This window comes from Python bivittatus, unplaced genomic scaffold, assembly GCF_059951505.1.
Source record: "Python bivittatus isolate LINGU-HERP-01145 unplaced genomic scaffold, Pbiv_v1 ctg000060_np1212, whole genome shotgun sequence".
NCBI classification, from domain to species: domain Eukaryota; kingdom Metazoa; phylum Chordata; class Lepidosauria; order Squamata; family Pythonidae; genus Python; species Python bivittatus.
The window spans coordinates 18,924,858-18,941,704 of record NW_028277044.1 but is presented as its reverse complement, the minus strand read 5'-3'; the positions used below and the strand labels follow the sequence as shown (position 1 = coordinate 18,941,704).

General features: G+C 38.0%; 1 protein-coding gene across 3 annotated transcripts in view; it reads left to right on the top strand.

Moving 5' to 3' along the window:
- SLC9A4 (solute carrier family 9 member A4) overlaps nt 1–16,446 on the top strand; it is a 28,696-nt gene extending 12,250 nt beyond the window's left edge. For 2 of the 3 annotated variants that reach the window (XM_088136585.1, XM_088136584.1), the window contains 6 exons: nt 578–648; nt 2,241–2,402; nt 6,195–6,291; nt 8,860–8,991; nt 12,416–12,509; nt 15,939–16,446. In XM_088136585.1, the coding sequence (XP_087992711.1) occupies nt 578–648; nt 2,241–2,402; nt 6,195–6,291; nt 8,860–8,991; nt 12,416–12,509; nt 15,939–16,318 (936 nt within the window). In that variant the 3' untranslated portion in view covers nt 16,319–16,446. The remainder of the gene's footprint in view (nt 1–577; nt 649–2,240; nt 2,403–6,194; nt 6,292–8,859; nt 8,992–12,415; nt 12,510–15,938) is intronic. The other variant, XM_088136586.1, reaches the window with a different exon arrangement.
- The last annotated feature ends 401 nt before the right edge of the window (nt 16,447–16,847 follow it).

Here is a 16,847-nt window from a genome sequence, read left to right as displayed (position 1 = left end):
ATCTTGATAAACTAATGGTTCTTTTGACTTTTGGGATTCCCTCTGTTTCTTCATGGCTGATAGGAACAGCTGCAGCCTTGATTTAATGCAGTCTTTTCTCCCACTGCATTTTGATTTAGTATTTGGGGGCAGGTTTTGGTGCAGAAGCAAGGGATAGGAAAGGGCTATTTCACTGATGCAATGTTTAATGTGTCGAGATTTTGGAAGAATTATCATTTGATCATGCTAGTGCTAAAGAAAGCCACAGTGCTAAGGGTCCTTATGCTTGACTCTGGCTTTACCCAAATGGTATTTGTAGAATATCACAGGATAAATGCTTTTCATTAGTAACCTGAAGTTATGTTAATATGCATGCATATTTGGGGAATGCTCTATTTGAAAGCAGCACTTCAGAATAAATATTATTTATGGGTTTTGGATTAGTATATCCAACATTATGATCAAGCTAATATAAGACAAACCCTAAGAGTTTCCATTCTTTCTATATGCACCATTCTGTTTTGAATTAAATTGTTCTATACCTATGTTAGGACACAAGGAATATTTTAATTCATAATAAAATGTTGTATATCTATAGTTGATGGATCATTTAAAAGCTGGAATTGAAGATATATGTGGACACTGGAGTCATTATCAACTGAGAGACAAGTAAGGATGTGTCTATCACTGTTAGGCAAAATAAGATAACTATGGTTGTTATAAGGATATCATGAAATCACTCAAATTTATTTTTTTCTTCCTACTAAGAATCTGCCCTATTTTCTTCATTGTGAATTCATTTTGATATGCCGTCTTCCCTCTATTTCCCAACCAGTGACAATTACTGGTTGGATGGACTGGCTATTTCTGCTGGTGTTCTCCTAATTTTCTGGATAGAGCCTGTGTGTGCAGTCAACTTATAGAGCGTGCTTGCTCTACATTTCTCATAGCACAGAACTATCTACACAGATGCAAATTAAACGTAACTAGGGCCTGTTGAAGGCATCAGATCAATACGTGAAAGTCTGGTGGAGAAGTGGATTAGTTACAATCATCTTGATTCAAAACATTTAGCATTTTGATGTGAATAGCAATTAACATCTCATTGTTTATGTTATGTGGCTGATTTCCAAATCTATTTTCTAACCTTCAGTTATACAGGTGACTCTCTTTCCTCCCTGTGTTTTGTACATGAAATCTCAGCAATCGTGTCTTATTCCCACATTTAAATTCCCACATTTAAACTTTCCTCCATTCAAGTGTGTTCTTCTGCCAGGATGTTGATGACCATGATGCTGCACTGTGTCTGCTTAGACTCATGGTTGACTATGGGATAGAAAGATGTGATGAGTCTTTTCACATTCTATGCCAGTGACCAAATCAGGTTGGTTCATCTGCCTTTAGGGCTGTTTTCTAACTCAGAGAACAAGAGAATACCCCAGAGACTCATCCATACATTTTTGCTTCTTTTGCCAATTTGATTACATATAAGACCAAATATTTTCTATTGCCCACAGGAAGTAAAATTGAATCAATAAACACTTTTCACTGAGCTCAATAGATGATTTTAAACATTTGAAGCTAAAAACCACAATCTTATTCAGATTTACCCAGACTTAAATCTCAGTTCAATGAAAAATCACACCCAAATAAATTTGTTTATTGTCAGAATAAGTGAAAATTAGTGGGAATCCTCTCCGGATTGTATTCATCAGTATAACATAGCTGTATTCTGTAACTTTATATAATCACTAGTCAGAGATAAAGTAACTGGAAAAACTAAAGAAAGGCATAAGCAATGTTGATTTAATTTAAAGCAGGATGGGTTAGAATATATCTTCATTCAGCGTGTGAATATGTCATTTTGCAGTTCCACCAAATCTTCTATTTAAATTATTAAACCATATTTCTTTTTTATTTCTTTTTCCTTGATTTTCATGTATTGATCAATAAGTAGAAGTTTATTGTCATATTATTGAATGACAATGACTGTTATGACCTATCAGCATACTTAACTTGTGTAAAAGAATTCTGGGTTTTACCTTTCCCTTACAGTCAAAAGTGTGCTCAGCTCTTTCAGCCTCTTTCTCCCATAACAGTAGGTTACCCTTTTCTTATCAGTTTAACACAAGATATGCTGTAGCAGACCACACCCTTTATGTTGCTGCTTTTCAGTTTTTGAAAAACCTAAGGATTTTTTGGATTTGTAAAGTAATTAATATAGGAACAATGCTTGACATTTTAATTATTGTTCTTACTAGATTTAAGAAGTTTGACAATACTTACCTAAAGAAGATCCTACTGCACAAACATCAGCCTAAATCCAGTCTTGTTTCTTTGTACAAGAAACTGGAAATCAAACAAGTCATTGAAATGGTAGAAAGTGGGGCCATGACACCTAAGACTTCCAAATCATCATCTCTGTGAGTATGTTAAGAGCCATTTGTCAAAACAATGCAAATCTTTTGATTAATCAAGGGATATATTAAGAATAGGCAACATACGGTTCTCCAGCTGTTTTTAACTCCATTAATTCCAGCCAACATGGCCGGTGATGAGGAATAATGGGTTTTGTGGCAGTTTAGCAACATTTGAAGACCACTTCTGGAGGGACACATTTGATAGATAACTGATAAATAATCAGTAATTTGTAGCTGAATAGGTGAATTGATGCTACTAAAAAAGATCAGTATCTGAAGTTGTATTTTGATTATAGAACTAAGGTATTGTCCTTAGACCAAAGTGAGACCCTTCATTAATGTTTATATTAAGGCCTTGTAAGCTTCCATAAATCAGTTAGTCCAGCCTGGTACACTCCAGATGTTGATGCACAATTACCATTACCAGGGAGGGCCAACAGAATGGAAACAATGTTGTGGCATCGTGCTGCAAGCTCCAGCCCTTTGGGGCATTCATGTGATATTGCAACCCATGCAGGAAAAAGGGTGGGGCCTGCATCTCGACATTGCTTTTGTCTGAACCCACTGAGTCCCTGTAGACCCAGACAACTCCTATCATCTCCCAACCCAGGACAAAATGAGAGGCCTGTGTGATCCATGTCTCCCAAAGAACTTCAAGGTAAAATCATTCTGGATCCTAATAAAGTCCTCATTAAAAGCCACACCAGTTATGTGCAATGAAAGACAGAGCAAATTCGGCCTCCTCTTAGCTGACTGCATTATGGTTCTTCTCAAGGAAACAAGTGATTAAGCAACATGAGCAATATCTTTTACACAATCTAGACTTGATACCCATAGAAAAAGACTCTTATAAAATAAAGCACAATTTAGAAAATGTAAATAAAACTGGAATGCATTAAAATTAAAAAATTGTTTTGGGGTGGGAGGTTAATTTGTTCTGTGTTCGATGTATGACAGATAGCAAAAGCCCTTTAATGCAGGTGTTGCAAATATTTAAAACTGCTTCAGACTAAGGGGTTGCATCTGTGATAATCTTGTCCATATGTCAGTATTGTCTGAACTGGTTGCTGCCAGGCGAGGTGAGGAATCTCCTCCCTGACTTCTCGTCCCCCTCCCTGAGATGTGCTGCTTCTCCAGAGTTAATGGCGGTAGAGAACTGCATCAGAACCTGGTGGTGATTCTGCATCAGGATCACCCCACCTAGTGACTCTTTCTTATCTTTCCCAGATTACAGGATCTGGAAAAAGCATTTCCTTCTCTCAACAAACTCTGATGAACTGATAGGTGTGAGATTTTTTTCTTTTGGAATGCAGATGCCCTGTGCAATTTGTTTGAAATAAGTACTGTTCATGAAGAAATAAAAAGCTTAGGTCGGTCAGATTTAGGCTGCAAAAATACAGATGACTACTAGACATGGCAGCAAACAGATATAAGAACATATTAGCTCTTTGTGGCCATCTCAAGGCCAACTGGGTTTTTGCAGCCTAGATCTGGTAGGGCTATCTTAAATTAGGTAAGAGCTAGAATGAACAAAACTTTGTCCACTTCTTCAGTGTGTGGTGAGAAGTTGGAGATGTGGCATGCATTCCTGTATTTGCATAATCTCTGACGCATTTGAATGGAATAAGCTTGTGCATGGCACAGGCATGCACAATTCAGTTTACACAGGCCCACATCATACTGTTGGCTTGCAGATTTTATTTGAACACCAAGTGCATGATGTTGATTGAACGGATGTTTCCATGAACACATATTCAATTCATTTTTAAAGGAATATAATACAATCTGAAAATCCATAACAGTTCTTACTGAGTTGCTTTTGAGGATTACACAGCCACGTATGTACAGGCTTACACACACATTCAATCTGCTTTTCAAAGAATACATAATGCATTTGAAATTATCATGGTAATAATAGATTGCTAGAGAAAAATTAGAGTCCACTTTAAAAGAAAACGTCTTATCACTGAAATAATCATTTTTATATGGCTATAAGAGCTCCACTAAACCTGGCATTTAAACTTTAGAGCATAATGACCAGGAAAACTTTTCAATTAAAAAATATATTGGCTTGTTAGCTGGTTTCCTTTGTTTTACTTGGAAACAGATTTGTATTATAAGTTGCATAGCATATATGCGTATCTGTAAAAGGAGTGGACAGAAACCAGGCCTTTTCTCCCCTAAGGAACTGTTATCAAGTTCCTTGGTTAATAGCTAACCTCATGAATGGGTTTTCCCTTTTCGTCTTTGTGTTTTAGCCAACTGACAAATGAGTTTCATATAATGACAGCAGAGTTATACTCACTGCTTACCTGAAACTTTGACTGTTTCCAGACAAAGCCTTCGCAATTACATTGATTCAAACACATTTGGTGAACTCCTGAAGTTGACAACTTCTATTTGTCAACTGCCAGCTTCTGGTGCTCTTTGATCTATCTTTGTGCCACTAAATATCTATTAAAGAAACAAAACACTTTCAGCATAGTTCCAGGAAACTCCTGTTTTGAAGCATTTTAAGAATACTATAATAGTATTCTACTATGAAGGTAGGACTAGGCTAGAATGTTTTGCTCACTGAAACAAAGGACAATATGGTGCCTTCCTTCTTATTCCATGTATACTATTCTGGACTGGCAGAGTTATTCAACTTCAACATTGGAGACTGCAGGAATAAAGGGCACATATAGGCCAGGGTTTCTCAACCTCGGCAACTTTAAGAGCATAGGCTGGCTGGGGAATTCTGGGAGTTGAAGTCCACACGTCTTAAAGTTGCCGAGGTTGAGAAACCCTGGTACAGGCTAACTCATGCTGCTATCTAGTATCTCGCTGCTTCTCTATGTTCTCCAATATCTCTGCATCTCTGCTTAGTGGTAGGGCTGGCCCTGTTTAAAAAAAAAAAAAAAAAGAGTTTTTTATTCTTTATTCTTTAGCATATGAAATGGTAGGTTTGAGATAACAAGACTAGTTTGTTTTTCTGGGGGAAAAAAAAAGAACCTGAACACTATCTAGAACTTTGGTTGTCAACCAGTTATATCTTAAGTCCAACCAAATTGCTCTAAGAAACTGGGTCCTGCCATGATAGTAATAAAAATATCTGTTTAGAGGCATTCTGTTATTATATAGATTTTAAAAAATCAAAGTTTCAGTGAGTTACTTTATTTCCCGACTAGACTACTTCAAGATTACATTTTGTGGTATAAGTAGCATTGGTTGAGAATCTTGGATCTAGAAGAACTATGAAATATTTTGTTTGTATTTGCTTATAATGTCCAGGATATCTGGTGATATAATTTAAATTCTATTAATTCATTGTAGATTTTTTAAAAATTGAATTTAAGGTTTTTTTTTTATTATTTGCACCACTGATCCCTCAGGTTGATTCACCAGTTAAACCGACTGCATTTTAAAGTAGTTCAAGATTTAGTAATTCTAATATGTTGACATCTACACTTCAAGAAAGAAACATTTTTTGTGTGATCGACAGGCATTAATATGTGGATTTTATATGAATTTCTTCTTCACACTTCACATTTCTTTAAAAGTGATTATTTTTTACTCCGAAGATTGCTGTAACCAATAGTAATACTCATATATTTACATATGCAGCTTGCAAAGAAGTTAAGCAGTTTGTTCCACTGATTTACAAATGACTTCTTGCCATCCTTTGTTAGCAAGGCAACTTACTCACAGCTTAACAATCACTGATAATAGAATGTATGCGAAACTACTGTGGTGAAATAATTGGTGGACTTTCAGCTGAGTCAAAATCATGTTTGTCTTCACATCTGTTTGCAGGAGGTACAGGAATCAAAGAACCCAGAAACTTTCTCCTAAAGATGTGGAATCCATGCAGAATATGCTGGCACATAATTTGTATCAAGTGAGGCAAAGGGTGTGTGCTTTTAATTCTGATAACATGTTCCATAGTTACATAACAAAAGGTCATGTTTGAACTACTTCAAACCTTAGCAAAAGTCAGCAGTGGCAGAATTGCCTGTGGTGCTAGCTGTGAGTTATTGTAGCTGAAGCGCAGAATAACATTAATAAAAGATTAGGTCAATTTTTTAATGAATTCGTTCTAACACTTCTGGTGGGTCTTTGTAGGATGGTCGTAATATCACTGTTACTGATACCTGCACTGCAGAACATACCTCATTGCACAAAAAGGAAAGAGGTTAGAATTGCCTTCCCAAAACTGTCTTACGATCATAAAAAATGACAGTAAGTTGTGAAAGTGTGCATGTTTCAAGAATATAGGAACATCAAAATTGCTTTGCAGGATCAGGGCAAAAGGTTGTCTAATCTAGCACTCTGTGTTACAGAGAGGTCACCTAGATCCAGCAGAGGTCAACATCTCCTTGATGCTGCTGGTACTTGAGATATGCTACTTGTAATTCAGTAGTAGTAAACAACCACCAGGACTAGTAGCCATTGATAGCTGGATACTCCATGAATGGATTCAATCTGCCCTTTTTGATGGCAAAAATGATGGCGTTTGATGGCAGCACTTCTCATTGATTAGATAAAGAAGTCCTTCCTTTTCTTAGTTGTGAGTTATCTTTTAATGAACTTTAATGGATGGCCTTTACGTCAGGCAAGTGAGTTAGGAAAAAAGAGGAGGAAAGCAAAAAAATGGAATAGAATTTAAATGAGCACTAGGTGGCAGGCGCCCCTTAACTTTAAACCCTTCAATGAGTCATTTGGTTTAGTTTCTAGGTGGTAGGCTGTGGCAGCAAAAAATCTGGTTGGGTCTGGTTGCACGTTAAAGACTAACATGGGTTTTACAGCATGCATTAGCCCCAAAGACTCAGCTATAATGCATTGATGAGCTTTTAAAGTAACACATGACTCCTTAATTATTGTTTTTGTTAATATGCATTAAAACAGAATTGCCAGGTAGTTTCAACACTTAAAACTTGGTTTTAAGTATGTACAAATCAGCACTGGCAGTAGCTGTAAGAATCACTGATGAGCAAGAAAAAAATGAAAAGGCAACTATATAACTCTTCCACAAATTTTTGGGAGAGGTTATGTCATTTTCTTCCTGAAAAAGTTGTATTTGATGAGTAGAAGTGATTGTATTCTTCTATGTTTAAATAACACTGTTAATCTGTAAGGGGCCATGAACTCTTTTATATCATAACTTGACTTTGCCAGTTTTGCAGTAATCCTGTATCCTGTGCAAATGGACAGCAAAAAGGGAGAACTATTCCTATAGGAACACCGTTATTATTGTTCACTACGTGCGTAGTAGCTTCCACACTTGCTTGAGCACTGGGTTGCCCAGAGGAGCCATTCGTTGCAGCCCAGGTCTTCCAAGATCTGGTTTTGCCCACCCATCTTTCAAGATCACAACAAACATCTGAAGAAATAGGCTCAGCCTTAAACTCATGCGATAGTAAATGTCCCAGGACATGAAACTAAGGGATAATGACGATGCTGCATTTATTTATTTATTTATTTATTTATTCAATCAATCAATCAATCAATCAATCAATCAATCACATTTGTATAGCTGCTCATCTCACATAGTGACTCTGGTCAGTGTAAATAATAAAACAATCAAATACATGAAAAACCCATGAAAACAATTTATCTTTAAATTACAAAGATAAAAGCCACATTTAAAAAAACAAACAAAATGGTGGTAAAAAAATACAGACAGTGCATTGAATTAACTGTCAGACAGCCATCTAGCAGGCGCCACTCTATCATGGGCTCCTAAGGAGCTGACAGAACCATGTTTTAAGGGCCTTCTGGAACAGGGTTGGGGCCAACCTCACCTCAGGGGAATAATACTCCACAGGGCAGGGGCCAGGGTAGAAAAGGCTTTCCTCCTAGGTCCCACCTGACTAAACTCCCTGGCTGATGGGACACGCAACAGGCCTCACCCGCCAGACCTGATGATGATGGTGATGATTCTCGTAACTTAACAATAGAGACAAAAGCTTCATCCATTTAAGAAGGCTGCAAAATTTTATTTATGAGTTCTGAATTTAAGCAGTATTTGTGTAACTACTGAGATGCAGTCAGAGTAAAGTAAAAACAGCAATATTTTTCATACACACTCACACAAACATTTGTTTCTCACTGGGGTTTTACACAGCCATGTTCCAAGATTGTCCATTCATTTCCTCTCCCCTCTGGTTTTTCCCTATCTCCTGTCCGGTATGCTAAACTCCCTGGGTATGGTCAATCGTTCCTGGAATTAGCCTCTCTCCCAAGTGTGTCCTTTTTCTCCTGGGTGTTTAGACTCTTGCTAACGTGTGAATTTCCTCCAAGACAAAATTAGAGAACCAGCACCCTTCCTTGTAAAGACACCATGCCACATTGGCTACAGTGGAATTCACACTTGGAGAAGGGCACATATTTTCTATATTATTATAAGGTGGCCATTTTACATGCATTGTTTGGGAGTTAAGCCAGTGAGGAAGATCGAGTGATACATTTCTCATTTCAGACGCTATCGTACAACAGATACAACCTTGCCCCAGAAACAAGGGAAGAGCAGGCCAAGGAAATCCTCATCCGACGTCAACGCAGCATGCGGCAGACCACGAGGAAAGGTTACAGCTTACCATGGGGAGGGCAGGTACCTCTTACACAATAAGCTCTGCGGTTTGTGCAACCGTGCCTAGAAATTGCTGACGCTTCTGCGAAAATCAATTGAACACGAGAGAAGCTATCTAATGACTGGATAAAAAGCATAGAAATAGCAATACAGTTATGCAATAAATACCCAGATTGAGAGGCTAAAGTATAAAAGGTGATGTATGGAATGGTATATGGACATTAGAGAGAGCAAGGATGGTTTACAAGGCTTTAAAGGTTTAGAGCAGTGTTGTCCAAACTTGGCCATTTTAAGATGAGTGGACTTCAACTCCCAGAATTCCCCAGCCAGCCATGCTGGCTGGGGAATTCTGGGAGTTGAAGTCCACTCATCTTAAAGTGGCCAAGTTTGGACAACACTGGTTTAGAGAGTGAAGGGAGTTGGTGTAAATTACTAAGTTTCTCCTTTGTTTCTTACCTCATCCCTTGAATTTCTTGGCGTACATTTTTCTTTGCTCTGCATGATGTTGTTGCCCTGAAAGGAAATGCCATGGAGACAACGCGTCTAAGTATGCATTCTGTATACCAGGGTTCCTCAGCCTTGGTGATTTGAAGATGCGTGGACTTCAACTCCCAGAATTCCCCAGCCAGCCATGGAACCCTGCTGTATACTGCTGTTCATTAGCACTTGATGTAGCCTTAAAATGTTTTTCTCCTCCTTTGCAGTCCTATTACCTGTGCACTGTTCCAGCTTTGGGGTGGCAGAGGTGATATAGGCTGTGATTACTAGAGTTCTCTTTGCTTTTTTAAAAAGGAGTTAATACAAGAATATTAGTGTCATAGTAAGGAATGTTCAGGCCGGAAGCATGTGACTCACTGGAGCTGCCATAGTTCAGCAATCCTTAGAGGTTCATAGATGCTTCGTTTTGCTTTGAAATAACCAGTAAAAGAGGGGATGAAGCTCCCATAGTGTTTTCTATCTGTACATCTACTTGCTTCCCTTCACTTATAGTAGAATCAGCACTAGAAGCTCTGCCACTTGAAGGTCTGCCATTAGACTCTGCCATTGTGAGGAATTGGATTTAATCATTGGTGTTATTCCAGTAACTCAAAGCAAACTGTTTGTAGAAGTGTCAAATCCCTTACTTCTAGGGTTCCCAACCTTTTCTTTTATGTGTACAATTACATCATCACTGCAAGTATTGAGGACCACCATCTAAACCAGAGATTGGCAAAGCAATGCTTGCAGGTACCTTGGTGTATGTTATCCTCCCCCGCACACATACTAACGGTAGTTGCAGTATCCCAACATTTAATAATTAATTTCATTTAATTATTTTGGGCCTGCATCTTTCAAGAAGACATTTCTAGATTGGTCTTTAAGATATAGGTTGAGCAACAGTCAAAGAAGTTAAGGAGCAATTGTATATGTTAGGAATTTAATGCCGCTTCTATATGTCATTCCCATGTATGAAGAATCTCTTCTTGGTTAAGTGCTACTAAGTTTGGCAAACATCTTCTTTATAGGAAAGTGGCTTTCTGCATGAATACATATATCTCTAATAGTGGCTATAAACTCTATGGAGGGCAGGATAACATATCTTTGGTTGTAGAATCTACAACAGAGGCTCTTGAGTATAAATCTGATCAGTGGAGCCAATACAGGTAGTCCTTGCTTAATGACCACAATTGGGACCAGCAACTCCATCACTAAGCAATATCATCATTAAGTGAGAGATTACATGACTGCAACGAATTTATGACCTCACTTCCACTGCGGTTGTTAAGTAAATCACCTGCAGTTGTTAAGTGTGATGTCATGTGACCATGACTTGTGATTTTACTACCAGCTTCTCAATTGACATTGCTTATTGGAAGCTGGCTGTGAAGTGTGCAAATGGTGATTGTGTGTGCAAAGAATGCTGCAATGGTCATAAATGCCTGCAGGAGGCGAAGCACCCGAATCTCAATCAGATGACCACGGGGACAATGTGATGGTCGTAAGTGCGAGGACTGGTCATAAAGTTACTTTTTCAGTCCCATCGTAACTTCGAACAGTTGCTAAAAAGGGCAGTCATTAAGCAAGGACTACCTGTACTATTTATGATGGTTCATTGGAAGCAATGTTTGTGAAAGCAAGTGAAACTGTTTATGTCCTATCTTTAGAGTCTGAAAGGGTTTTTTGTTTGTCAGATTGCCTTTTGATTATGACAGCTAGGTTGTTAAATTTGGAATGGATTGGGATGTCCAGATTGAAAGACCAGTGATACTGTTTTTTTTTTTAAATCAGGACTGATGGCAATCTACAGAGGAAGAGTGGGATGTAACAATGATCTGGTGACTGAATGCATTTTTGTTTCTAAGCACAGATTATGAATACTGGATTTGTTTATTCACCTCTGTTGGATCTAAGTGTAGTTACAGTAGGTACTTTGAGTAATGGAAAAGTAGATTATGCAGCTAAGGAGTTGTATCTTGTTGATGTGGATATTCCTTTGCTTTCATCTCCTTTGGAGATCAAATGTGATCTTAGATTAGAGATTGCATAGCCAGAGGGAGTTGAAACATACCCAGAAGAGAGCTTATTCCTCCTTCTCTGATTTGACTGATTTTTAGGAATTTGCCTGCCTAGGCAAGGTGAGTCTTTTTAAAATCTGTTGAGTCATTTTGCCTTTAGGAGGAATTAGTATCTTCAGAAGTGGAAAGAATGCAGCATGACTATGAGATATGGATAGGAAATAGCAGTTGATCAGAACCTTTGGGATTATTTTTTTTATTATGCTAATAGCAGAAGCATGATGCTACAAGGAATCTTTGACTTGGGTATTCAAACTCCTTATTTAAGAATGCTTAGAGACATGTTGATTTGAAAGGCTTCCTTACAGCTCTTGTGGATATGTTTGCAGGACTCTAGTATATGTGATTTTTTTATTTTTTTTTTGGTAATTAACTGAATTTACAGGTTTTTTTCAGGAGGTGGCTATAATAAGAGCTATATTGCCTGGCTATGCCAAAAAAATCCTTGTTTTTAATGGTCAAAATCTTATGAGATCACCAAGTTTCTTAAGCTTTTGGCATATCCCATTCATTATAATGCAAGATTTGGGGTGAGAATACAGGAATTTCAAACAATATGGGTGAAATTTAGTTAGATTTGGTAACTTTGTGAGAGTTTAATCAGCCACAATACCCTTGAGGATCACCAATGGGCCCTGGGACAAATTGGGAACTACTGCCATATTTTGAGTTCACTTTTGCAAGTCGTCATACCGCATATACTGTATGCATATATATGTTTGCAATTATACTATTGTTATACTGTAAGATATTGCTAGTGTTAATTGCACTAATTGCAAATCTCTTTTCTTTTCACGTTTCCCCCTATAACCAGAGGTCAGATGAATCAAAATGGAACTCATACACATTTCTGCAAATGTGTATCTCCTCTTTTTTTTCTTTGTCTACAGGCTGCTATTAAAAACCTGCGTTATTTGTCCCTACCTTTTGGTAATTCTCAACCAATTAGAGGAGCAACTAGGACTGATGATGATGATCCAACAGGTAAGGCTTTGTAATTAAAACAATAAAAGAAAATGGGAAATTACTGCCAATTCTTACTAATTCTGCTATTATCCATGAGGTTACCAATAGATGCATCCTTGGAAAAGTTTTGTTTTTAATCATGACTTTGCAAGAGAGCGTCCATCAGAATTTGAAATGCTTATCCAATCTGGTGCCCTCCAGATGTGTACTCTTTCAATTCTGGAAATGTTAGTTGCAGCACATCTGGAAAACTCTGGTTGAGAAAAGCTAGTTTAGAGGAATGCCCACTTTTTGCATTGTTATTATTTAAGATGATCATTGTCTCATTAACAGAGGCAACTGATCTTTTTCTTCATCTTTTACAGCCAAATTAGACTGGGACAACATTGTGCCATTTTAACACCCATCCCTAATAGGGCTGCACACACTTTAAAAATGATTCCAACCAGTTGCTATGGAATGTGCGTAAGTGCAATCACAGCAGCTCTTTAAGAAAGCAGACTGAAAACAGACACAGCTGCTTTTAAGGAGTCACATTAAAGGTACAGCTGCTCTAATCCCTTGATTCCTTAAAGCAGCCATGTCACTTTACAGGCTCATGTGGTAGCCTTTAAAGGTCTTGGGTGCTTTAAAAAAGCAGTGCTGCTTGCATCCCCATGAATTCCAAATTATTTAGCACAAGGCTACCATGTCTGAGCTGCAGGATCCCAGGCAACAATTAGATGGTAACAAAGTTGGATTTTTGGACTCTTTCCTGCTATCAAATGGTTCTCTAGATTCTACCAGCCAAGTCGTGGTTGCCCACCTAATCTTTAGCTGCTAAGCAGGCATAAATAGGCAGCTGATGTTTTCTCAAGGAAGTAGCTATAAAGATAGGGATTGCTTGACTTCCACCTGTTTTGCACTTGCTAAAGGCACAGGGAGGCTATCCATAAAAATCCAGAAAAAGGATTTTTTTTCCATAAAAAAAAGCAACCCAAGCCTCATATGAAAGAAAGATGTGGCAATTGTGCTTGCTTCCTTGTCAGAAAACACATACAATGGAAAAAAGTATTTACAGAGAAGTAATTTTTCATTTCTCCAGAGCAGGACCCTCATTTATTGGCAAATATGTGCTAAGGTATGTAAAATACATACATACATACATATGTGTGTGTGTGTGCACGTGAACATGCATACATATGTAATATTTTTTGCCAGATTTGCTTTTGGATAGGAATTCTGGGAAAAACAGTCCCAGCCACCTGGACAGGATCAGATTAGAGATGACTGCACTGAATCATTTAATGTGCCAAATGATATGTACATTTCTTTAAAAGAAGCTGGCTTGATCATATAATGGAAACGAAAGATTTATTCCAACCAACAGTTTTTTTCAGAACCCTAAAGCTAAACTTCTTTGAACCTAATAATTAAAAGTGTCCTAAAACCCACCCTGCTTTTCACTGGCAACCAAAACCATTCACTAATTACAGACCTGCTCATCTTGCAGGTTTTATCTTGCATGGTCCAGCAGTTGGCTAAAGGCCCCAAAATAGTAATAATACAAATAAAATAGGTGAACCCTTGCTTGAATCATTGGACTCAGTACAGCCAAAATTCTGGACAACCAGATTTAGTGAAAAAGAAAATTTATTTATTTAAATAATTTATATGACCACCCATCTCACATCAGAGACTCTGGGTGGCATACAAGGATTAAAACAACAGCCAGAAGCAATGGCTCATGATGCCCAAGGTAAACAATATATCACAATCATAAAAACCACATCAGAGAAGAGCTTGCATAACCTCCTGGCCCAAATGTCTGGCGAAACGTAAAGCATGTTAAAATAAGGAATACTGTAATGCTAGAGTTGACGCTGGAAATGCATAGAGTAGAGATAGGCTGAATTTTATCAGAAATATCTTTGATAGTTTTCTCCAATGTTGCTGCTCATCTTGAACTTGAAGTTAAAGAAACTTAGCCCAGCCCAATTTCACATCAAATATTACTATTTTAACAAATATCCAAGAGGAACCATAGTTTCTTCATTACACTTGTTTTGTCCATTCATTAATAAAGATTTCTTTGTGCTGAAAAAGAATCTTGGAAAATATGGACAGGAGATAGAAATGTAAAACCAAAGAAGAAGAAATACCTCCAGAAAACAGAGGGCAAAGGCAGAGATAGATTTGAATGGGATAATTTATATGCATAAAGGAAAAGGTATAATAATTATAATTTGAACTGAAGTATAGTGAGTTTCACTATGATAAGCAAGAGTATGACTAGATAACCTATTTTTTTATTCGGCCTGCTGTCCAACTGTTGGTTCCAGTGGTTGAAGTGCTTTTTTAGAGCTTCTGTTTTCCTTTCTTGTAATACCTCAGACAGTCACTCATGTCCTTGTCATCTCACAGCTTGACTACTGCAATGTGGTCTACATGGAGCTACCCTTGAAGACCACCTGGAAGCTTCAGCTGGTCCAGAATGCAGTGGCATGGGCAATGATGGGCATGCCTCGGTATGCCCATGTAAAACTTCTGCTTTGTAAGATGCATTGGTTGCCAGTGTGCTTCCGGGTGTGATTCAAGGTGCTGGTCACTACCTATAAAGCCCTACATGACATACGGCCTGGTTTTTTGAGGGACCACTTATCTCCCATAGTATCTGTCCAGCAGATTTGATCTGGCAGGGTTGGTGCATTCTGGGTTCCTTTGATTAAGCAATGCCATCTATTGGGATTTTGGAAGTGCGCCTTTTCTTTAGCAGCACCTGACTTCTGGAATGAGGTTCCCCTCAAGATTCAAATGGCCCCAACCCTACCGGTATTTCAAAGGGCCCTGAAGATGTGGCTCTTCGCCCAGGCCTTTGGCGAGGATGATTGATGCCTCTTTCCTTCTTTTTCTTTGTTCCTATCTGAATTTTTTTTCTCTACCATCTTTGTTTCTTTTCTTTTGTTGTGTTTTTGTATTTTTTGCATTGTTGCTTTCTTTTTAAACAATTTGTAAACTTCCCAGAGTCACTGTGAGTAGGGCGGCATATAAATTTATTTATTTTTATCATCCTCCTCCTCCTCCTCCTCTAAATCAGACCTGGATTGGATAGCCATTCAAATGTGGCAAGGCCAACAACTCAAGGCCCCCTTTTAATACAAGTTTTAATGAACACACACGAGAAAAATGTTAAAAGTATAACCTTTTAACTCTGTTTATATTATACTAGATTAAACTCAGTGTGGGTTTTGCGTGGCTCTGTCCACAATTTTTAGACCTCCCTTATTTTGGGGTGTTGTCCATCTACCCAGAATAAATTGTGCATCCCTAAAATAGAAGTTCTGATGTTCAGCAGAAGATTGATAGCCCTTGAAAACCAATAACTGTCCTCTGTAAATAGGACATGTGATCACCATATAATTGACTTCAACTTCTCCTTCAATAATAGCTATTGCTTTCTGAATTCAGGGTATGGTAGCAGTGACTCTGAGTCTGTCTTCATGATGCATAATTCAGAGACTGGACCAAGGTCACCTCTGAGGAAACACCAGCAGCAGGAGGAATTCCTCCCAATGGAGCAGATATATTCACGAACTAAACCAGCCAGTTTTACCAGGCAGAAAAGAACAAATCAACAGGATAAACGAGCCAGAATACAAAAACCACTCTTAGCCCCAAAGTCTCAACTTAATGCAGTGCTTGAAACTGATACTCAGGAACTTGAGTCAGAAGATGAGGTCAACAGGGCCCCATGCCCTACGGCACCTGTTGTTGTATGGACAGCAGAAACCAAAGGCAAAGACCATGCTTATCAGTCCAAAAGATACTTCACCCAAAGAAAAAAGTGAATCCCCGTCTTTGCTGCACACCATGATGACAATTTGCATTTCAAACATTTCAGAAATTGTTGGCAATTTCTAACTGGAAAATTTCTGTACTCTAAGATGTTCTAGGCAAAATAAAAGTTTTAAATCTGGATTGCCTGTAATGCGCCCCTTGCTATCTTAAATAGGTTGTTTTCAGTAAAAACAACTAACTATAATATTATGTTCAAATATATATTCCAAGTTCCAGAACATATTCTTCTCTTTAAAAAGAGGCTTTTTCCTTCTTCTACCTTATCTCAGATGCATAGATATAATCCTTTTTAAATCTTAGGAAAAGTGTTTTTTGAGCTTATGGTATTATTGTGGATTGGTGGGTGATACTGGTAATATTATATCAGTTACACATCCTCTGCACTCTTTCTGACCACTATACTTAGTACTTTGGAAAGCCCTAGTGAAAGAAAGTCATGAAGTCTTTGCTTTATCACAGAATACACATATATACATACACACACTTCTTGTAAATAAAGTAAGTGCAAGAGACCCACTG